Source organism: Oncorhynchus nerka, linkage group LG14 (assembly GCF_034236695.1).
Source record: "Oncorhynchus nerka isolate Pitt River linkage group LG14, Oner_Uvic_2.0, whole genome shotgun sequence".
NCBI classification, from domain to species: Eukaryota; Metazoa; Chordata; class Actinopteri; order Salmoniformes; family Salmonidae; genus Oncorhynchus; species Oncorhynchus nerka.
The window spans coordinates 19,378,307-19,401,087 of NC_088409.1; the positions used below are offsets into that span (position 1 = coordinate 19,378,307).

The window sequence follows — 22,781 nt, forward strand, 5'->3', positions numbered from 1 at the left end:
GATGTTAAGTGCCACCTGCGCTCGCTTCCTGTTGATCTGTACTCTCAGCATGAACCTACAGGAAACCGCCTTGATGTTAGTTGAGAAACAGGGTGTTGTCCAGGATTGTTCTTAGCGCTCTGGGAGGAGGACCAGTTGTCTGATGGCTCTAGATCATGGAACGGGCAGTCCTTCCCGGGAGGAAGAGCAGGTCCGTCTTGCCGAGGTTCAGCAGATCCACACGGATATGTCTGCCAGACATGCAGAGATGCCCTATATTTCGCCACCTGGTCATCAGAAGGGGAAAGGAGAAGATTAATTGTGTAGTCGTCTGCATAGCAATGATAGGAGAGACCATGTGAGGTTATGACAGAGCCAAGTGACTTGGTGTATAGCGAGAATAGGAGAGGGCCTAGAACAGAGCCCTGGGGGACACCAGTGGTCTGGAGACGGACTCGCCACGCCACCTGGTAGGAGCGACCTGTCAGGTAGGACGCTCCAGGAGCGTGGGCCACGCCGGAGATGCCCAACTCGGAGAGGGTGGAGAGGAGGATCTGATGGTTCATCATTGGTACTAGAAGGCAGCCGATAGGTCTAGAAGGATGAGAGCAGAGGAGAGAGAGTTAGCTTAGCAGTGCGGAGCTACAGAGCTCTCCTTGCTTGTTCTTCTCAGTTGAATGACTAGTCTTGAAACCTGACTGATTTGGATCAAGAAGGTCATTCTGAGAGAGATAGCGGGAGAGCTGGCCAAGGACGGCACGTTCAAGAGTTTTGGAGAGAAAAGAAAGAAGGGATACTGGTCTGTAGTTCTAGGTTTTTTCAGAAGGGGTCTCTCGCTCTCTTGAAGACGGAAGGGACGACAGCCAGCGGTCAGGGATGAGTTCTGAGCGAGGTGAGGTAAGGGAGGAGGTCTCCGGAAATGGTCTGAGAAGAGAGGAGGGGATAGGGTCAGGTTGTGGTTCTGGAGGCCTCACAAGACGCGAGATTTCATCTTTTCTCTCACTCTCTCTTTCTCTCACTCTCTCTCTCTCTCTCTCTCTCTCTGTCTCTTTCTCCCTCTTTCTCCCTCTGTCTCTCTCTTTCTCTCTCTCTCTCTCTCTCTCTCTCTCTCTCTCTCTCTCTCTCTGTCTCTCTGTCTCTCTCTCTCTCTCTCTGTCTCTCTGTCTCTGTCCCTCTCTTGCTCTCTCTCTCTCTCTCTCTCTCTCTCTCTCTGTCTCTCTCTGTCTCTCTCTTTCTCTTTCTCTCTCTCTGGGGGGGTTTATTTCTGTTTGTCAGAAATAGAAGATTAATCCCCTAAAATGAGCAGCTCTGAGAATCTTCAGCCCTCCCTCAATCCATTCCTCATGCGTCACTCCGGCCTCTCATCCTGCTGCTGGTTCTTGAGCCTCCAGTGTAGCGTGTGTGTGTGTGTGTGTGTCTTTGTACCATCACAGGTTCATCTTTGGCTGGATGTTATTTGTCTTCTTTGATTGAAATATATTTGAGCCCATTAGTCCATTGAAACCATAGAGGATTGGTCTTGGGAGGTGAGACATACTGAGGCTGCTGTGAAGCTGTGAGCAGTGAATCATGCTGATGACAGAGATGATCTGGATCCTGCTCTATGTTCTGAGTGATAGACAGCCAGGTGATATGATGTGATGGTGATGATGCGTTTCCTGCCACAGAGGGAAGTGGTGAAGGAAGTGTGTGTTAGCCTGTTGAGTGACACGCCGTCTGATCTCTCTTCCGCTCCCCGTGACGCCGTTCGTTCTCTCTCTCTGGATGTGTGTGTCCCTGAGGTGTGATGGGAACACTGTGGTGGTGGGTTGGGTCAGGTCGGGTCCAGAGTGATGGGTCAGGATGGGAAAACCATGGAGCAGGAACATGTCGTGTCCACACAGAGGAGAGGAGTGAGAGACAGATCACTGAACAGGGGCTTCCTGAGCCCTTCTGAAGGCTGTAAACCACACGTCAGTGGACGTGTTGGTCTGAAGTCTGACGTAGCCACAGGTTTGGGGCTGAGTTAGTCTTGTTTCTTCACGTTAAACCACACTAGTCTTCTCATGGTCTTGCCAGTGGGGCGACACTTGGACTCAGGTCTGTATTGTCTGTGTCTGTATGTGTGAGGGAGTTGCTTGAAGACTGACCAATGTGTTTCTGTGTCTCCAGGGAGCATGTTTGAGTGACAAGCGAAGGAGGAAGTGGGATCTCTGAAGCTCCTCCCCCTGCTGGTGGGGCCTCTGTACATCTGGACCAGAGACCCCTTTACTCAGCAGGACAGGTACAGCTTTGTGTGTGTGTGAGAGAGGACCAGTTATGTTAGTTTTACTACTACAGCTTTCACATGGCTAAACTGTAGTCATCCGACATTGACTCGACCAGGTCAATATGACACAGGGACTGATAGAAGTCTGCTGGGTCAAACTGCTCACAGAGATGCTTGTGTGATTTGATCGTGTGTGTGTGTGTGTGTGTGTGTGTGTGTGTGTGCAAAGCCTCAGAGATGTAGTCACCACGCCCCAATTACAAGTTGTGTTAAAAGAGCAATTACACAGGATTCATAGAGGCCAGGAGGAGGAGGGGAGTTGTGGTTTATAAGACTGGTTGGGTGTGTGTTGGTGCTTGGAAACACCCTCACAGTGACAGTAATGTGTATTGATTCCAGTCCTAAAATGCCTGAGTGATTTGAGATTGAAGTGTTTCATTCCACTTTGCATTGGTGCCAAGCTTTGTATCAGTAATCAATTTGACAGTGCTTTTATTTTGCCTTTGTGGGCAGTTTCTCTCTCTTTACCCCTCCCTCTACCTCCCTCTCACTCCCTCTACCTCCCTCTCACTCCCTCTACCTCCCTCCCCCTATCACTCCCTCTACCTCCCTCCCCCTCTCACTCCCTCTACCTCCCTCTCACTCCCTCTACCTCCCTCTCACTCCCTCCCTCCCTCCCTCCCTCCCCTCCCTCACTCTCTCTACCTCCCTCCCCCTCCCTCTACCTCCCTCCCCCTCCCTCTACCTCCCTCCCTCTATCACTCCCTCTACCTCCCTTTCACTCCCTCTACCTTCCTCCCCCTCTCACTCCTTCTACCTCCCTCCCCCTCTATCACTCCCTCTACCTCCCTCTCACTCCCTCTACCTCCCTCCCCCTCTCACTCCCTCTACTTCCCTCCCCCTCTCACTCCCTCTACTTCCCTCCACCTCTCACTCTCTCTACCTCCCTCTAACGCCTTCTCACTCCCTCTACCTCCCCCTCCCTCTACCCCCTCCCTCTCCCTCCCTCTACCACCTTCCCCCTCCTTCTACCTCACTCTACCTCCCCCTCCCTCCCCTCCCTCTACCTCCCTCTATCACCTTCCCCCTCCTTCTACCTCACTCCCCCTCTACCTCCCTCTCCCCCCCTCTCCCTCCCCTCTCTCTACCACCTTCCCCCTCCTTCTACCTCCCCTCCCCTCTACCTCCCCTCCCCCCCTCCCTCCCCCCTCTCTCTACCACCCCCCTCCTACCTCCCTCCCCTCTACCTCCCTCTCCCCCTCTCCCTCCCCCTCTCTCTACCACCTTCCCCCTCCTTCTACCTCCCTCCCCCTCTACCTCCCTCTCCCCCTCTCCCTCCCCCTCTCTCTACCACCTTCCCCCTCCTTCTACCTCCCTCCCCCTCTACCTCCCTCTCCCCCCTCTCCCTCCCCCTCCCTCTACCTCCCTCTACCGCCTTCCACCTCCTTCTACCTCCCTCCCTTTCTACCTCCCCTTCCCTTTACCTCCCTCTACCGCCTTCCCCTACTTCTACCTACCTCCCTCCCTCTCTAACTCCCTCCCCCCCTCCCTCTACCGCCTTCCCCCTCCCTTCCCCTCTACCTCCTTCTACCTCCCCTACCTCACTCTACCTCCCCTCACTCTCCCTCCCCCTCCTTCTACCTCCCTCTACCTCGCTCCCCCTCTACCTCCCCCTACCTCACTCTACCTCCCCCTCACTCTCCCTCCCCCTCCTTCTACCTCCCTCTACCTCGCTCCCCCTCTACCTCCCCCTACCTCACTCTACCTCCCCCTCACTCTCCCTCCCCTCCTTCTACCTCCCCTACCTCACTCTACCTCCCCCTCACTCTCCCTCCCCCTCAGTCAAACAACTGTGTCTCCGTAATAACCGTCCGAATAGCAAAAAAAATCATTGGGGGGCACATTTTCTCCTCTCCTCTGCATGTGCTGCCATAGAAATAGAATGAGTAGAATGGGCATAATGGGTGGACTGGCAGGAATTGCGAGTGTACCCATAGGAGCAAAACAGGAAGTAAAAACAGGAAGTAAAAGCAGGAAATATACTCTGTGATTTGCTGATTCAACTCAAATGACTAGGGATGTGCATCTCTCCTTACAAGCACGATTTGACACACATCTAGATACATGGGCTCCGATATGATACAGGAACGATACGTTTCAAACCAAAAGTATCGGTGCGATTCGGTTTGAATCGGGGAAGGAATTGATGTGATTGTGTTCGATACCATTCGATCCATTAACATTTGTTGCATGAACACATTCATTCTATAGCATAGCTTTGGGTTTGAAAAGTGAATGGTTTTGACCGTTTGCAAAGTTCCGGAGGAGAGCTGGTGTTCTCCTGCTCAGACTCAGACCACAGGCCTACAGTGCAGCTGTCCTAGTTAGGAAATTACAACTTTATCATGTTCATGTAAAAATGAAAGCAAAACTACCAAAACAATGTGTCATGGTGAATCTGTCCATCTAAAAGCCCAATCAGCAGTAAGATGTGCAGTCTGTAGGATGTGAGTTGTGTCCACTCTGGTAGCCTACACAAGTCTGTCAGTAAAACACCCTTTTCTACTGTGCATTTGGTAACAATGACCCAGCAAATGACATTGTCACCCAACTAATAAAGCCTATGATTTGACATTGCGAGAGCCATTTTCCATGTGTTTGAATGCTGAAGGCGCCGTGCAGATACAGGAGTATTTGATCGGGGAGGTTCTGGTTGACGTGAGCAGCTGTGCTCTGTATGCACAGGTGGAATCTGACTTGGAGATCAATACGGTCATTTCCCTGCTTAGTTCAATAGGAGAAGACCCATCTATTAAGTCACAAAAGATTCCAGATATTTTCAGAGGGGAAATAAAATGATGTGAGTAAACAACGTCAGTGAACTGGCGGTTCGTAACGTTTGAATGGTTTTTCTGACTGATTCATGCTACATTTGGATGGGTTTGGGCTCCACGGGCCGATGCACTCGTATCTTCAACATTTGAGCCGGGGAACCATGCATATTTCAGTCAGCTGTTCATTCCCAACTCAGACTTGTTTTAGAATTGTTTTTATTACAAATAATTAACGGTTATGGCGGTTAATTTATTTTCATGACGTCTTCATCCGTCATTTACATGGTAATTGTGCAAGTCCTAGTGTGTGTGTGTGTGTGTGTGTGTGCCTGGGCTGCTCACACAAACACACTATGATCATTTATGACCATGTGTGTGTGTTTGTGTGTGCTTGATAATGCACTGGGTTCTAAATTCGAGTGTCATGACAACGCACAACACACGCACACAGGACACACCGAGAATCCCATTGAGCACATTCCTCATAGCAACTCCATAAATCCTTGAGTAGTGAACATCTCCAAGCCTCAGAGGATCATTATTCTCTGGTTGTAACCCAGTAGTTGTGCAATCTCCCTCGAATGGAGGATTAAACCAGCGGAGGAAGGAGAGAGGAAGAGAGGAGGGGATCTCCTCTGTGAAGGCAAGTAGGGATGGCAACCACTCTGGAAAGGAGAACACGTAATGGAGAGAGGGGAGGGGAGATGGGAGGGGAGGGGAGATGAGAGAGAGGAGAGAGGGGAGGGGAGGGGGAGAGGGGAGGGGAGATGAGAGAGGAAGAGAGGAGGGGATCTCCTCTGTGAAGGCAAGTAGTGATGGCAACCACTCTGGAAAGGAGAAAACGTAATGGAGAGAGGGGAGGGGAGATGAGAGATGGGAGGGGGGGGAGATGAGAGAGGGGGAGGGGAGGGAGAGAGGGGAGAGGGGAGGGGAGATGAGAGAGGAAGAGAGGAGGGGATCTCCTCTGTGAAGGCAAGTAGTGATGGCAACCACTCTGGAAAGGAGAACACGTAATGGAGAGAGGGGAGGGGAGATGAGAGAGGGGAGGGGAGGGGAGATGAGAGAGGGGAGAGAGGGGAGAGGAGAGAGGGAGGGGGGGAGATGAGAGAGGAAGAGAGGGGGATCTCCTCTGTGAAGGCAAGTAGTGATGGCAACCACTCTGGAAAGGAGAAAACGTAATGGAGAGAGGGGAGGGGAGATGAGAGATGGGAGGGGCGGGGAGATGAGAGAGGGGAGAGAGGAGAGGGGGAGGGGAGGGGAGATAAGAGAGGAGGGGATCTCCTCTGTGAAGGCAAGTAGGGATGGCAACCACTCTGGAAAGGAGAACACGTAATGGAGAGAGGGGAGGGAGATGAGAGAGGGAGGGGCGGGGAGATGAGAGAGGAAGAGGGAGGGGATCTCCTCTGTGAAGGCAAGTAGTGATGGCAACCACTCTGGAAAGGAGAACACGTAATGGAGAGAGGGGAGGGGAGATGAGAGAGGGGAGGGGGCGGGGAGATGAGAGAGGAAGAGAGGAGGGGATCTCCTCTGTGAAGGCAAGTAGTGATGGCAACCACTCTGGAAAGGAGAACACGTAATGGAGAGAGGGGAGGGGAGATGAGAGAGGGGAGGGGGCGGGGAGATGAGAGAGGGAGAGAGGAGAGGGGGAGGGGAGATGAGAGAGGGGAGAGATGGGGAGAGATGGGAGATGAGAGAGGGGAGAGAGGGAGGGAGGGGAGATGAGAGAGGGGAGGGGGAGATGAGAGAGGGGAGAGGGGGAGGGAGATGAGAGAGGGGAGGGGAGGGGAGATGAGAGATGGGGGGAGGGGAGATGAGAGGGGGAGGGGAGATGAGAGAGGAGAGGGGGAGAGGGGGGGAGGGGAGATGGGAGAGAGGGGAGGGGAGATGAGAGAGGGGGGGGAGGGGGAGATAGGAGAGGGGGAGGGGAGGGGAGATGAGAGAGGGGAGAGGGATGTTAATCGAAGGGAGGGGGAAATGGAGTGAAGATATGGAGATGAAAAAGGTAGAGAGAAAAGAAAGAGGGAGGGATTTGAGGGAGAGAGGGGGGGGGTGTCTGTGTTGTGTCAGAGAGGCAGTCTATTTTTGTCAGAGACTGCAAATACTAACAAACCTGAAATGTAATATAGACACACTCTCTCACTCACTCACTCACACACACACACACACACACACACACACACACACACACACACACACACACACACACAGAGTGAGCCAGGAGTAAGCGTGAGCAGGGAAGAGATAGTGGGGTGTCCTCTGCCATCCCTGATTAGAAATACAGTCTGCAGAGAAGGCAAGCTGAGGAACAGTGTGTGTGTGTGCTAGCGGTTGACTGATTAATCGGAATAGCCGATTTTCATAGCGATCAGAAATCAGGATTTTTGGGCGCCGATTTTGCAGATTCTAATTGTATTTTTATTTATTTTCATAATATTTTTGTTACACCTTTATTTAACTAGAGAAGTCAGTTAAGAACACATTCTTATTTTCAATGACGGCCTAGGAACAGTGGGTTATAACTGCCTGTTCAGGGGCAGAACGACCTTGTCAGCTTGGGGATTCGTCTTGCAACCTTACAGTTAACTAGTCCAATGTTCTAACCACCTGATTAGCACCTGAGGCTGCCTGTTACGTGAATGCAGTAAGCCAAGGTAAGTTGCTAGCTAGCATTAAACTTATCTTATAAAAAACAATCAATCAACGACTGTCATTGCTCCAATGTGTACCTAACCATAAACATCAATGCCTTTCTTAAAATCAATACACAGAAGTATATATGTTTAAACCTGCATATTTAGCTAAAAGAAATCCAGGTTAGCAGGCAATATTAACCAGGTGAAATTGTGTCACTTCTCTTGCGTTCACTACACGCAGAGTTAGGGTATATGCAACAGTTTGGGCCGTCTGGCTCTTTGCGAACTAATTTGCCAGAATTGTAGGTAATTATGACATAACATTGAAGGTTGTGCAATGTAACAGGAATATTTAGACTCATGGATGCCACCCGTTAGATAAAATATGGAACGGAATAAACGTTTTGTTTTCGAGGTGATAGTTTCCGTATTTGACCTAAGGCTCGTATTTCTGTGTGTTTATTATAGTTAAGTCTATGATTTGATATTTGATAGAGCAGTCTGACTGAGGGGTGGTAGGCAGCAGCAGGCTCGTAATAGTCAAAGGTATATGGTTTAGAGAGAAATAGTCGAGGCGTTATAATTCCTGTAATAACTTGCGGCTGAACTTGAAAGGGGTTCCTTCGTTATTTTACAGTTCATGTCTTCCATAGAGGATGTCTTGATCTACTTCCAATAAGGTCTGTGTTTCGTTCAGGTTTAAACCACCTCTGTTCATGTCTTCCATAGAGGATGTCTTGATCTACTTCCAATAAGGTCTGTGTTTCATTCAGGCTTAAACCACCTCTGTTCATGTCTTCCATAGAGAATGTCTTGATCTACTTCCAATAAGGTCTGTGTTTCGTTCAGGCTTAAACCACCTCTGTTCATGTCTTCCATAGAGGATGTCTTGATCTACTTCCAATAAGGTCTGTGTTTCGTTCAGGCTTAAACCACCTCTGTTCATGTCTTCCATAGAGGATGTCTTGATCTACTTCCAATAAGGTCTGTGTTTCGTTCAGGCTTAAACCACCTCTGTTCATGTCTTCCATAGAGGATGTCTTGATCTACTTCCAATAGGGTCTGTGTTTCATTCAGGCTTAAACCACCTCTGTTCATGTCTTCCATAGAGAATGTCTTGATCTACTTCAGATAAGGTCTGTGTTTCGTTCAGGCTTAAACCACCTCTGTTCATGTCTTCCATAGAGAATGTCTTGATCTACTTCAGATAAGGTCTGTGTTTCGTTCAGGTTTAAACCACCTCTGTTCATGTCTTCCATAGAGAATGTCTTGATCTACTTCCAATAAGGTCTGTGTTTCATTCAGGCTTAAACCACCTCTGTTCATGTCTTCCATAGAGAATGTCTTGATCTACTTCCAGATAAGGTCTGTGTTTCGTTCAGGCTTAAACCACCTCTGTTCATGTCTTCCATAGAGAATGTCTTGATCTACTTCCAATGTCTGTCTTCCATAGAGAATGTCTTGATCTACTTCCAATAACCTTAAACCACCTCTGTTCATGTCTTCCATAGAGAATGTCTTGATCTACTTCCAATAAGGTCTGTGTTTCGTTCAGGCTTAAACCACCTCTGTTCATGTCTTCCATAGAGAATGTATCTATCTTCCAATAAGGTCTGTGTTTCGTTCAGGCTTAAACCACCTCTGTTCATGTCTTCCATAGAGAATGTCTTGATCTACTTCCAATAAGGTCTGTGTTTCTTGATCTACTTCAGGCTTAAACCACCTCTGTTCATGTCTTCCATAGAGAATGTCTTGATCTACTTCCAATAAGGTCTGTGTTTCATTCAGGCTTAAACCACCTCTGTTCATGTCTTCCATAGAGGATGTCTTGATCTACTTCAGATAAGGTCTGTGTTTCATTCAGGCTTAAACCACCTCTGTTCATGTCTTCCATAGAGAATGTCTTGATCTACTTCCAATAAGGTCTGTGTTTCATTCAGGCTTAAACCACTCTCTGTTCATGTCTTCCATAGAGATGTCTTGATCTACTTAAACCAGATAAGGTCTGTGATTCAGGCTTAAACCACCTCTGTTCATGTCTTCCATAGAGAATGTCTTGATCTACTTCCAATAAGGTCTGTGTTTCGTTCAGGCTTAAACCACCTCTGTTCATGTCTTCCATAGAGAATGTCTTGATCTACTTCCAATAAGGTCTGTGTTTCGTTCAGGCTTAAACCACCTCTGTTCATGTCTTCCATAGAGAATGTCTTGATCTACTTCCAATAAGGTCTGTGTTTCGTTCAGGCTTAAACCACCTCTGTTCATGTCTTCCATAGAGAATGTCTTGATCTACTTCCAATAAGGTCTGTGTTTCGTTCAGGCTTAAACCACCTCTGTTCATGTCTTCCATAGAGGATGTCTTGATCTACTTCCAATAGGGTCTGTGTTTCGTTCAGGCTTAAACCACCTCTGTGTTTTGATACCCATGTAAATCTCACTAGGAAAAGGTAACGTTTGTCAACATATTTTCATAAATCCATTCTACAAAAAAAAAGATCTTTGCTTATATTTAGCCAATATTGATCAGAGTTACCTTGTGGATATCTACACAGTTATAAAATTGGCACGGTGGTGTAAGCACACGAAACACAGACCTTATTTTAAGTGAGTCTAAAAATATCCTATGGACTAAATGAATAAAGGAACCGATTTTCAGATGTTGCTAGAAGGTGTCATGGGAAATATGACTCGCACTCTGGTAGTCAATTCTTACCATGTCCATTATTCAAATAGGATTTCCTGCATATAGAAATTACAGTTTTTGTTTTCAACATTCATCACAGGTAACTTAAACTCTATTTTATTCAAACAGTTGAGTGTATTTGTCTCCTAAGCAGACTCTTCAGTATCATTGTCACTTCAGAGCTGTGTGTGTTTTACAGATGGCAGAGAAAAGCAGAGCACCAGTGTGGGACTGTTACATGGAATTGGCACCAGGGAAAGCAAGGTCTTTTTTGTGATAAAGATGTAAGCGTGGGGTCAGCAACGGCTAAATCAAAACATACCACCAACCTGTGGAATCACCTTAAGAACACCCATCCAAAAGCCCATAATATGTATTATATTAAGTTAAATTAAAAGTGTTCATTGTTCATTCAGTATTGTTGCAATTGTCATTTTTACAAAAAATGTGTGTGTGTGTGTGTGTGTGTGTGTATATAATTTATATATAAATTTTAAAAAATTTAAGTCGGCAGATAATCGGTATCGGCTTTCCCCCCCCTCCAATAATCTGTATCGCTATCGGCATTGAAAATCATAATCGGTCGACCTCTAGTGTGCGCGTGTGCGTGTCTCAGTGTGTGTGTATGTCGTTTTAGGTCAGTGAAGTTCACATGAGGTCAGTGTGAGCTGGTATTGGCCCAGCTCCCACATTAGAGACAGAGTGACAGAGTGAGTGTGACAGAGCGAGAGTGACAGAGAGAGAGTGAGGGAGAGTGAGAAAAGAGAAAGAGAGGAGCGAGAGAGAGAAAGAGAGGAGCGAGAGAGAGAGAGAAAGAGAGGAGAGAGAGAAAGAGAGGAGAGAGAGAAAGAGAAGAGAGAGAGAAAGAGAGAGAGAGAGAGAGAGAGAGAAAAAGAGGAGAGAGAGGAGCGAGAGAGAGAGAACGAGAGAAGAGAGAAAGAGAGAAGAGAAAGAGAGGAGAGAGAGTGAAAGAGAGGAGAGAGAGAGAGAAAGAGAGGAGAGAGAGAGAGAGAAAGAGAGGAGAGAGAGTGAAGGAGAGGAGAGAGAGAGAGAGAAAGAGAGGAGAGAGAGGAGAGAGAGAGAGAACGAGAGAAAGAGAGAAGAGAAAGAGAGGAGAGAGAGTGAAGGAGAGGAGAGAGAGAGAGAGAGAAAGAGAGGTAATAAGATGAACACCAGGAAGTTAACCTCAAACCTCCTCATTATGTTACAGAGAGAACATGCTAGTAGGAGAAAGAGAGAGAAAGTGATAAAGAATAGAGTTTGTTTAGGAAAGACTAAAGATGAGAGAGTGAGCCAGAAATAAGGAGATTAGCAGAGATGTATTTTTAGTGAGGAGGTGACCTATTCGGTGGTTTCTCTCTGCCCACGCTTTGTCACTCAGCTGTGAGGAGTAACAACGTTGTGTGCGAACACGCTGCGCCAGATAACACACATCCATGAACAACACTCACTGTCTCTCTTTCACGAACACACATCCTCTTAAACACTTCTCTCCACCAGGCCACCGTACTCTGCCCAGTGGAGGGGCCAGTGAGGATAGAGTAAGACAGGGAGAGCTAGAAGAGGAGACAAACGCGTATCAAGCTGTACTATACCGTTGATGAAATGAAACATTTAAAGGTCAAGCTCCTGAGCTCTTAGGAGGAAATATCGTCTCTGGTAACTGTAGACTCTGGCCCTGAGGAAGCCTGGCCTGTTCATTCACTGTGAACTCTATAGACGGGAGGAGATGTTGGCATGGCTGACTGCAGAATGGCTTTCCTCCTCTTGAAACCTGAGAGGCACGTGACAGAGAGAGAGAGAGGAGACCACTGCACAGTTAGAGAGAGAGAGAGAGGAGACCACTGCACAGTTAGAGAGAGAGAGAAAGGAGACCACTGCACAGTTAAAGGAGAGAGAGAGAGAGAGAGGAGACCACTGCACAGTTACAGAGACAGAGAGAGAGGAGAGCACTGCACAGTTAGAGAGAGAGAGAGGAGAGCACTGCACAGTTAGATAGACAGAGAGAGAGAGAGGAGACCACTGCACAGTTACAGAGACAGAGAGAGAGGAGACCACTGCACAGTTAGAGAGAGGAGACCACTGCACAGTTAGAGAGAGAGAGAGGAGACCACTGCACAGTTAGAGAGACAGAGAGAGAGGAGACCACTGCACAGTTAGAGAGAGAGAGGAGACCACTGCACAGTTAGAGAGAGAGAGAGGAGAGCACTGCACAGTTAGAGAGACAGAGAGAGAGAGAGGAGACCACTGCACAGTTACAGAGAGAGAGGAGAGCACTGCACAGTTAGAGAGAGAGAGAGAGGAGACCACTGCACAGTTAGAGAGAGAGAGAGGAGAGCACTGCACAGTTAGAGAGAGAGAGGAGACCACTGCACAGTTAGAGAGACAGAGAGAGAGAGAAAGGAGGCCACTGCACAGTTAGAGAGAGAGAGAGGAGACCACTGCACAGTTACAGAGACAGAGAGAGAGGAGAGCACTGCACAGTTAGAGAGAGAGAGAGGAGACCACTGCACAGTTAGAGAGAGAGAGAGGAGACCACTGCACAGTTAGAGAGACAGAGAGAGAGAGAAAGGAGGCCACTGCACAGTTAGAGAGACCGAGAGAGAGAGAGGAGACCACTGCACAGTTAGAGAGACAGAGAGAGAGAGAAAGGAGGCCACTGCACAGTTACAGAGACAGAGAGAGAGGAGACCACTGCACAGTTAGAGAGACCGAGAGAGAGAGAGGAGACCACTGCACAGTTAGAGAGACAGAGAGAGAGAGAAAGGAGGCCACTGCACAGTTACAGAGAGAGAGAGAAAGGAGGCCACTGCACAGTTAGAGAGACTGAGAGAGAGAGAGGAGACCACTGCACAGTTAGAGAGACAGAGAGAGAGAGAAAGGAGGCCACTGCACAGTTAGAGAGAGAGGATACCACTGCACAGTTAGAGAGAGACAGAGAGAGGAGACCACTGCACAGTTAGAGAGGAGACAGAGAGAGAGAGAAAGGAGACCACTGCACAGTTAGAGAGAGAGAGACAGAGAGAGAGAGGAGACCACTGCACAGTTAGAGAGAGAGGAGACCACTGCACAGTTAGAGGAGAGAGAGACGGTGAGTGAACAGAAAATGAAATAGAAAGAAAGGCACATAGAAAGAGGGGACAAGGTAGCTGAGTCACACGAACACACGAACACACACACAGGAAGTGACAGAGAGAACAAGACTATACTGTGCTTGTTTTGGGCTGTTTCTTAAAATGAAGAGGTGACCTCTAGAGAGAGAACTGACAACCACACAGCAGATAAGAGATGGGAGAGGACAGGTAATAGGACAGGGTGTGTTAACCACACGGCAGATAAGAGATGGGAGAGGACAGGTGGTTAGGACAGGGTGTGTTAACCACACGGCAGATAAGAGATGGGAGAGGACAGGTGGTTAGGACAGGGTGTGTTAACCACACGGCAGATAAGAGATGGGAGAGGACAGGTGGTTAGGACAGGGTGTGTTAACCACACAGCAGATAAGAGATGGGAGAGGACAGGTGATTAGGACAGGGTGTGTTAACCACACGGCAGATAAGAGATGGGAGAGGACAGGTAGTTAGGACAGGGTGTGTTAACCACACGACAGATAAGAGATGGGAGAGGACAGGTGGTTAGGACAGGGTGTGTTAACCACACGGCAGATAAGAGATGGGAGAGGACAGGAGTTTAGGACAGGGTGTGTTAACCACACAGCAGATAAGAGATGGGAGAGGACAGGTGGTTAGGACAGGGTGTATTAACCACACGGCAGATAAGAGATGGGAGAGGACAGGTAATAGGAAAGGGTGTGTTAACCACACGGCAGATTAGAGATGGGAGAGGACAGGTGGTTAGGACAGGGTGTATTAACCACACGGCAGATAAGAGATGGGAGAGGACAGGTAATAGGAAAGGGTGTGTTAACCACACGGCAGATAAGAGATGGGAGAGGACAGGTGGTTAGGACAGGGTGTATTAACCACACGACAGATAAGAGATGGGAGAGGACAGGTGGTTAGGACAGGGTGTGTTAACCACACGGCAGATAAGAGATGGGAGAGGACAGGTGGTTAGGACAGGGTGTGTTAACCACACAGCAGATAAGAGATGGGAGAGGGAGAGGACAGGTATTTAGGACAGGGTGTGTTTTGGTCAGCAGAGAAAGGAGATAGATACGAGACAGAGGGAGAGAGAGAAAGAGAGCTTCAATTGATCCACTCTTAGAAAAAAGGGTTCCAAAATGGTAGTTCAGCTGTCCCCATGTAGAACCCTCTGTGGAAAAGGTTCTTCATGGAACCCAGAAGGGTTCACCTGGAAACCAAAAGGGTTTTACTAGGAACCAAAAATGTTTCTTCAAAGGGTTCTCCTATGGGGACAGCCGAAGAACCATTTTAGGTTCTAGATAGCACCTTTTTTTCTAAGAGTGTAAGGTGTGTGATTGTGCTGTTTGTGACCAGCCCTTTCTCTCTGTAACATAATGAGGAAGTCTGAGGTTAACTTCCTGGTGTTCATCTTATTACCTCTCTCGCTCTCTCTCTCTCTCCTCTCTCTCTCTCTCTCTCTCTCTCTCTCTCCTCTCTCTCTCTCTCCTCTCTCTCTCTCTCTCTCTCTCTCTCTCTCTCTCTCTCTCTCCTCTCTCTGTCTCCTCTCTCTCTCTCTTTCTCTCTCTCTCTCTCTCTCTCTCTCTCTCTCTCTCTCCTCTCTCTCTCCTCTCTCCTCTCTCTCTCTCCTCTCCTCTCTATGTCTCTCTCCTGTCTCCTGTCTCTCTGTCTTTCTAGGATGCGGAGGTTTGCCTACTGTAAGGTGGTTCTGGCCACCTCCCTGGTGTGGGTGATGTTGGACATGTTCATCCTGCTCTACTTCAGCGAGTGTAACAAGTGTGATGACAAGAGGGAGAGGGGCCTGCCAGGCAGGGACGGTGAGCACACACACACATACACACAAACACATTGCACACTCATACTCACACAGACACACACACACACACTCACACCTCTCTCTCTCTCTGTGGTGTTGTAGATACAGTATTGCGTCCCAGGGAGGGTCCAGGAGAAGGAGGTAAACCTGTGGTGATTTCTAAAGAGAACCAGGAGAAGATGAAGGAGATGTTTAAGATCAACCAGTTTAACCTGATGGCCTCGGAGATGATCGCATTCAACAGAACCCTGCCTGATGTCCGCCTGGAGGGGTGAGTCTATAGCTGGTAATCCATCTTTATTGTCCATTATACAGTGAACAACAGATCCTCTCTAGTCTAGAGATAATCACCTACAACAGATCCTCTCTAGTCTGGAGATAATCACATACAACAGATCCTCTCTAGTCTGGAGATAATCACCTACAACAGATCCTCTCTAGTCTGGAGATAATCACCTACAACAGATCCTCTCTAGTCTAGAGATAATCACCTACAACAGATTATCTCTAGTCTAGAGATAATCACCTACAACAGATTCTCTCTAGTCTAGAGATAATCACCTACAACAGATCCTCTCTAGTCTAGAGATAATCACCTACAACAGATTCTCTCTAGTCTGGAGATAATCACCTACAACAGATCCTCTCTAGTCTAGAGATAATCACCTACAACAGATTCTCTCTAGTCTGGAGATAATCACCTACAACAGATTCTCACTAGTCTAGAGATAATCACCTACAACAGATCCTCTCTAGTCTGGAGATAATCACCTACAACAGATCCTCTCTAGTCTGGAGATAATCACCTACAACAGATCCTCTCTAGTCTAGAGATAATCACCTACAACAGATCCTCTCTAGTCTAGAGATAATCACCTACAACAGATCCTCTCTAGTCTGGAGATAATCACCTACAACAGATCCTCTCTAGTCTAGAGATAATAACCTACAACAGATCCTCTCGAGTCTAGAGATAATGACCTACAACAGATCCTATACAGTCTAGAGATAATCGCCTACAACAGATCCTCTCTAGTCTAGAGATAATCACCTACAACAGACTAATACCATATCTTTATTAAAGCTGTGCTATATTGTCCATGTTACAGTGAACAACAGATCCTCTCTAGTCTAGAGATAATCACCTACAACAGATCCTCTATAGTCTAGAGATAATCACCTACAACAGATCCTCTCTAGTCTAGGGATAATCACCTACAACAGATCCCCTCTAGTCTAGAGATAATCACCTACAACAGATCCTATTCTAGTCTAGAGATAATCACCTACAACAGATCCTCTATAGTCTAGAGATAATCACCTACAACAGATCCTCTCTAGTCTAGAGATAATCACCTACAACAGATCCTCTCTAGTCTAGAGATAATCACCTACAACAGATCCTCTCTAGTCTAGAGATAATCACCTACAACAGATCCTCTCTAGTCTGGAGATAATCACCTACAACTGATCCTCTCTAGTCTAGAGATAATTACCTACAACAGATCCTATACATTCTAGAGATAATCGCCTACAACAGATCCTCTCTAGTCTAGAGATAATCACCTACAACAGACTAATACCATATCTTTATTAAAGCTGTGCTATATTGTCCATGTTACAGTGAACAACAGATCCTCTCAAGTCTAGAGATAATCACCTACAACAGATCCTGTCTAGTCTGGAGATAATCACCTACAACAGATCCTCTCTAGTCTAGAGATAATCACCTACAACAGACTAATACCATATCTTTATTAAAGCTGTGCTTTATTGTCCATGTTACAGTGAACAACAGATCCTCTCTAGTCTAGAGATAATCACCTACAACAGATCCTCTCTAGTCTAGAGATAATCACCTACAACAGACTAATACCATATCTTTATTAAAGCTATGCTTTATTGTCCATGTTACAGTGAACAACACATCCTCTATAGTCTAGAGATAATCACCTACAACAGATCCTCTCTAGTCTAGAGATAATCACCTACAACAGATCCTATCTAGTGTAGAGATAATCACCTACAACAGATCCTCTCTAGTCTAGAGATAATCACCTACAACAGATCATCTATAGTCTAGAGATAATCACCTACAACAGACTAATACCATATCTTTATTAAAGCTGTGCTTTATTGTCCATGTTACAGTGAACAACAGATCCTCTCTAGTCTAGAGATAATCACCTACAACAGATCCTCTCTAGTCTAGAGATAATCACCTACAACAGATCCTCTATAGTCTAGAGATAATCACCTACAACAGATCCTCTATAGTCTAGAGATAATCACCTACAACAGACTAATAACATATCTTTATTAAAGCTGTGCTATATTGTCCATGTTACAGTGAACAACAGATCCTCTCTAGTCTAGAGATAATCACCTACAACAGATCCTCTATAGTCTAGAGATAATCACCTACAACAGATCCTCTATAGTCTAGAGATAATCACCTACAACAGATCCTCTATAGTCTAGAGATAATCACCTACAACAGATCCTCTATAGTCTAGAGATAATCACCTACAACAGATCCTCTCTAGTCTAGAGATAATCACCTACAACAGATCCTCTCTAGTCTAGAGATAATCACCTACAACAGATCCTCTATAGTCTAGATATAATCACCTACAACAGATCCTCTATAGTCTAGAGATAATCACCTACAACAGATCCTCTATAGTCTAGAGATAATCACCTACAACAGATCCTCTATAGTCTAGAGATAATCACCCACAACAGATCCTCTCTAGTCTAGAGATAATCACCTACAACAGATCCTCTCTAGTCTAGAGATAATCACCTACAACAGACTAATAACATATCTTTATTAAAGCTGTGCTATATTGGCCTTATGCCACAAACCCTGAGGTGCCTTATTGATGTTACAAACTGGTTACTAAGGTAATTAGAACATTAAAAATAATGTTTTTGTTACACCCATGGTATACAGTCTGATATACCACAGCTTTCAGCCAATCAGCAATCAGGCCTCAAACCAACCAATTTATATTTTAGCAATAAGGCCCAAGGGGGTGTGATATATGGCCAATATACCACGGCTAAGGGCTCTTCTTATTCCTGGATACAGCCCTTAGCCGTGATATATTGCCCATATATCACAAACCCTCGAGGTGCCTTATTGCTATTATAAACTGGTTACCAATATAATTAGAGCAGTGAAAATAAATGTTTTGTCATACCCATGGTATACGGTCTGATATACCACGGCTGTCAGCCAATCAGCATTCGGGGCCTGAACCAGACAGTTTGTAATATAATATAGATAATTGCAGTGATTTGGTATTAGGTTATTATTGATGATTATTAGTTATTGTTATGGTTTGTTAGTTAGTTACAGATGATTAGTTATAGGTCATTAGATATAGATGTTAGACAAATATCTGTTATTATCTAGTTTGTTATTGACGATTAGTTAAAGATGAATCGTTAATAGATGAATCGTTATAGATTATGTTAATGACTCGACCTTCCAGGCGTATGAAAGATCTGTTTGTGTTCTTCATTTCAGCTGTCACATTATTTGACATTATGAAGCGTAGTTCCCCAGAACACTTGAGTCTCTCTTCTACAGTGCACATGAGATGAATTTACACTACAATTCACTATTAAACGTTTGCCACCCGATATCTTATAATGGCTTTCTGCCAGAAATCAAAGATCTCTGGATGAGTTTTCTGTACTGCTGCTAAATCTCTCCCTGTGCTTCCTTTAGCGTTTATATCTTCTACCTTTCTTCTCCCCTCTGCTCCTCTAGCTATGCTTGTGTAACTTTGTGAGCAGGATTTGCAATTGCGATTAGTTTATGTTCGTTTTCGCTCATTAGCGTTTAGCTAACAGCATCTATGTGATATAGCTATTAGTTTGTGCGAATTTTGTTAGCATTCTGGTATTAGAGGCCCAATGGGCTTTTCTTGTTTTTCTAGCGCCCCCTTGTGTGCTGTGCCGGTTATACCGTAGAGAAGGTTGGGATGACGAACATCTGGATACCGCCTAACACACACACACACACATCCTTGCCTGGAGTCAGACAGTGCACATTGATGTGTGAAATGTGTTTCTCTTTCTGAGCTTTAGTTGATTACTGAGAGTGTTTTGTCCCAGGCTCGTCTCCCTCCACCTGCTTTTCCAATTAACAGATAAGACTCAGTCAATAGCAGCAGTGACTGGGCTGGAGTTGGGCTGGGTGGGGGTGAAGCTGGGCTGGATAGGGATGGGGCTGGGCTGGGTGGGGGTGAAGCTGGGCTGGATAGGGATGGGGCTGGGTGGGGGTGAAGCTGGGCTGGATAGGGATGGGGCTGGGCTGGGTGGGGGTGGAGCTGGGCTGGATAGGGATGGGGCTGGGTGGGGGTGGAGGGAGCTGGGCTGGATGGGGCTGGATGGGGCTGGGCTGGGATGGGGCTGGGTGGGGCTGGGCTGGATAGGGATGGGGCTGGGTGGGGGTGGAGCTGGGCTGGATAGGGATGGGGCTGGGTGGGGGTGGCTGGGCTGGATAGGGATGGGGCTGGGTGGGGGTGAAGCTGGGCTGGATAGGGATGGGGCTGGGCTGGGTGGGGGTGAAGCTGGGCTGGGCTGGATAGGGATGGGGCTGGGCTGGGTGGGGGTGAAGCTGGGCTGGATAGGGATGGGGCTGGGCTGGGTGGGGGTGGAGCTGGGCTGGATAGGGATGGGGCTGGGCTGGGTGGGGGTGAAGCTGGGCTGGATAGGGATGGGGCTGGGCTGGGCTGGGGGGTGGAGCTGGGCTGGATAGGGATGGGGCTGGGCTGGGTGGGGGTGGAGCTGGGCTGGATAGGGATGGGGCTGGGCTGGGTGGGGGTGAAGCTGGGCTGGATAGGGATGGGGCTGGGTGGGGGGGGCTGGGCTGGGATGGGGGGGTGGGGAGCTGGGCTGGATAGGGATGGGGCTGGGTGGGGGTGGAGCTGGGCTGGATAGGGATGGGGCTGGGCTGGGTAGGGGGGTGAAGCTGGGCTGGATAGGGATGGGGCTGGGCTGGGTGGGGGGTGATGCTGGGCTGGATAGGGATGGGGCTGGGATGGGGGGGTGGGGGGAGCTGGGCTGGATAGGGATGGGGCTGGGCTGGGTGGGGGTGGAGCTGGGCTGGATAGGGATGGGGGCTGGGCTGGGTGGGGGTGGAGCTGGGCTGGGTAGCTGGGATAGGGGGCTGGGCTGGGTGGGGGTGGAGCTGGGCTGGATAGGGATGGGGCTGGGCTGGGTGGGGGGAAGCTGGGCTGGATGGGGCTGGGCTGGGTGGGGTAGCTGGGCTGGATAGGGATGGGGCTGGGTGGGGGTGGAGCTGGGCTGGATAGGGATGGGGCTGGGCTGGGTGGGGGTGGAGCTGGGCTGGATAGGGATGGGGCTGGGTGGGGGTGGGCTGGGTGGATAGGGATGGGGCTGGGCTGGATAGGGATGGGGCTGGGTGGGGGTGAAGCTGGGCTGGATAGGGATGGGGCTGGGCTGGGTGGGGGTGGAGCTGGGCTGGATAGGGATGGGGCTGGGTGGGGGTGGAGCTGGGCTGGATAGGGATGGGGCTGGGCTGGGTGGGGGTGAAGCTGGGCTGGATAGGGGTGGAGCTGGGCTGGGCTGGGGGGGGGGCTGGATAGGGATGGGGCTGGGTGGGGGTGAAGCTGGGCTGGATAGGGATGGGGCTGGGCTGGGTGGGGGTGGAGCTGGGCTGGATAGGGATGGGGCTGGGCTGGGTGGGGGTGGAGCTGGGCTGGATAGGGATGGGGCTGGGTGGGGGGGTGGAGCTGGGCTGGATAGGGATGGGGCTGGGCTGGGTGGGGTGGAGGGGCTGGAGCTGGGCTGGATAGGGATGCTGGGCTGGATGGGATGGGGGGGCTGGGTGGGGGTGGAGCTGGGCTGGATGGGGGTGGAGCTGGGCTGGATGGGGCTGGTTGGGGGTGGAGCTGGACTGGGTAGGGTAGGGGTGGAACTGGGCTGGATAGGGGTGGGGCTGGGTGGGGGTGGAGCTGGGCTGGATAGGGATGGGGCTGGGTGGGGGTGGAGCTGGGCTGGATAGGGATGGGGCTGGGTGGGGGTGGAGCTGGGCTGGAGAGGGATGGGGCTGGGCTGGGTGGGGCTGGGCTGAATGGGGCTGGGTGGGGGTGGAGCTGGGCTGGATAGGGGCTGGGCTGGTTGGGGTGGAGCTGGACTGGGTAGGGTAGGGGTGGAACTGGGCTGGATAGGGGTGGGGCTGGGTAGGGTTGGAGCTGGTCTGGGGCTCGGTGGGCCTGGAGCTGGTCTGGGGCTGGGTGGGTTTGGAGCTGGTCTGGAAGTGCGTGGGCCTGGAGCTGGTCTGGGTCTGGGTGGAGCTGGTCTGGGTCTGGGTGGGCCTGGAGCTGGTCCGGGTCTGGGTGGGCCTGGAGCTGGTCTGGAAGTGGGTGGAGCTGGTCTGGGTCTGGGTGGAGCTGGTCTGGGTCTGGGTGGAGCTGGTCTGGGTCTGGGTGGGCCTGGAGCTGGTCTGGGTGGGGCTGGAGCTGGTCTTTTCTGTCTGTCTCGGAGCATAGATCATGTCTGGAAAGTCATGCTAGTAGCTCAACTGACGCAACTGTTTTACCCCCTCCCTAAGAGCAGAAACACACACACACACACACCACGATTGTGTGTGTGTGAGGTAATAGGTTCCAGAGACAGAGCAGCTGGAGGAGGGAAGGAATCCTCACCTCTTCTCTCACCTCTCCTCCCCTGCTACATTCCATCACTCTGAGGGAGGGGTGAGGAGAGAGGGAACATTCTGCAGATATATGGAGGGAGGAAGCAGGAGGGAGGGAGGGAGGAAGCAGGAGGGAGGGAGGGAGGAAGCAGGAGGGAGGGAGGGAGGGCGGGAGGTAGCAGGAGTGGGGGAGGGAGCAGGTGTGGGGGAGGGAGTGAGGGAGCGTGAGTGAGTGAGTGAGTGAGTGAGTGAGTGAGTGAGTGAGTGAGGGAGGGAGGGAGGGAGGGAGGGAGGGAGGGCGTGAGTGAGTGAGTGAGGGTGGGAGGGAGGGAGGGAGCAGGAGTGGGGGAGGGAGTGAGGGAGTAGGAGTGGGGGAGGGAGTGAGGGAGTAGGAGTGAGGGAGCAGGAGTGGGGGAGGGAGCAGGAGTGGGGGAGGGAGGGCGGGAGCAGGAGTGAGGGAGGGAGGGAGGGAGGGAGCAGGAGGGAGGGAGCAGGAGTGAGGGAGGGAGGGAGGGAGGGCGGGAGCAGGAGTGAGGGAGGGAGGGAGCAGGAGTGAGTGAGTGAGGGAGGGAGGGAGGGAGGGAGGGAGCAGGAGTGAGTGAGGGAGGGAGGGAGGGAGCAGGAGTGAGGGAGGGAGGGAGGGAGCAGGAGTGAGTGAGGGAGGTAGGTAGGGAGGGAGTAGGTGTGAGGGAGGGAGCAGGATTCTCTTTGATGCTCATTTTCCTGATCTTTCAAATCCACTCATGTCAAAGGCCATGTCACCCCATCTGTCGTGTGACGAGTTATTGGGGACGATATGCACCATGTA

The 22,781-nt window shown here is 49.4% G+C and overlaps 1 protein-coding gene across 3 annotated transcripts in view; it reads left to right on the forward strand.

Moving 5' to 3' along the window:
* Nucleotides 1–22,781, forward strand: part of galnt1 (UDP-N-acetyl-alpha-D-galactosamine:polypeptide N-acetylgalactosaminyltransferase 1) — a 71,656-nt gene that overhangs the window by 30,393 nt on the left and 18,482 nt on the right. The window contains exons 2-5 of one of the 3 annotated variants that reach the window (XM_065027691.1): nucleotides 2,131–2,242; nucleotides 10,577–10,661; nucleotides 15,159–15,298; nucleotides 15,400–15,568. In XM_065027691.1, the coding sequence (XP_064883763.1) occupies nucleotides 10,660–10,661; nucleotides 15,159–15,298; nucleotides 15,400–15,568 (311 nt within the window). In that variant the 5' untranslated portion in view covers nucleotides 2,131–2,242; nucleotides 10,577–10,659. The remainder of the gene's footprint in view (nucleotides 1–2,130; nucleotides 2,243–10,576; nucleotides 10,662–15,158; nucleotides 15,299–15,399; nucleotides 15,569–22,781) is intronic. The other 2 variants (XM_065027692.1, XM_065027693.1) reach the window with 2 other exon arrangements.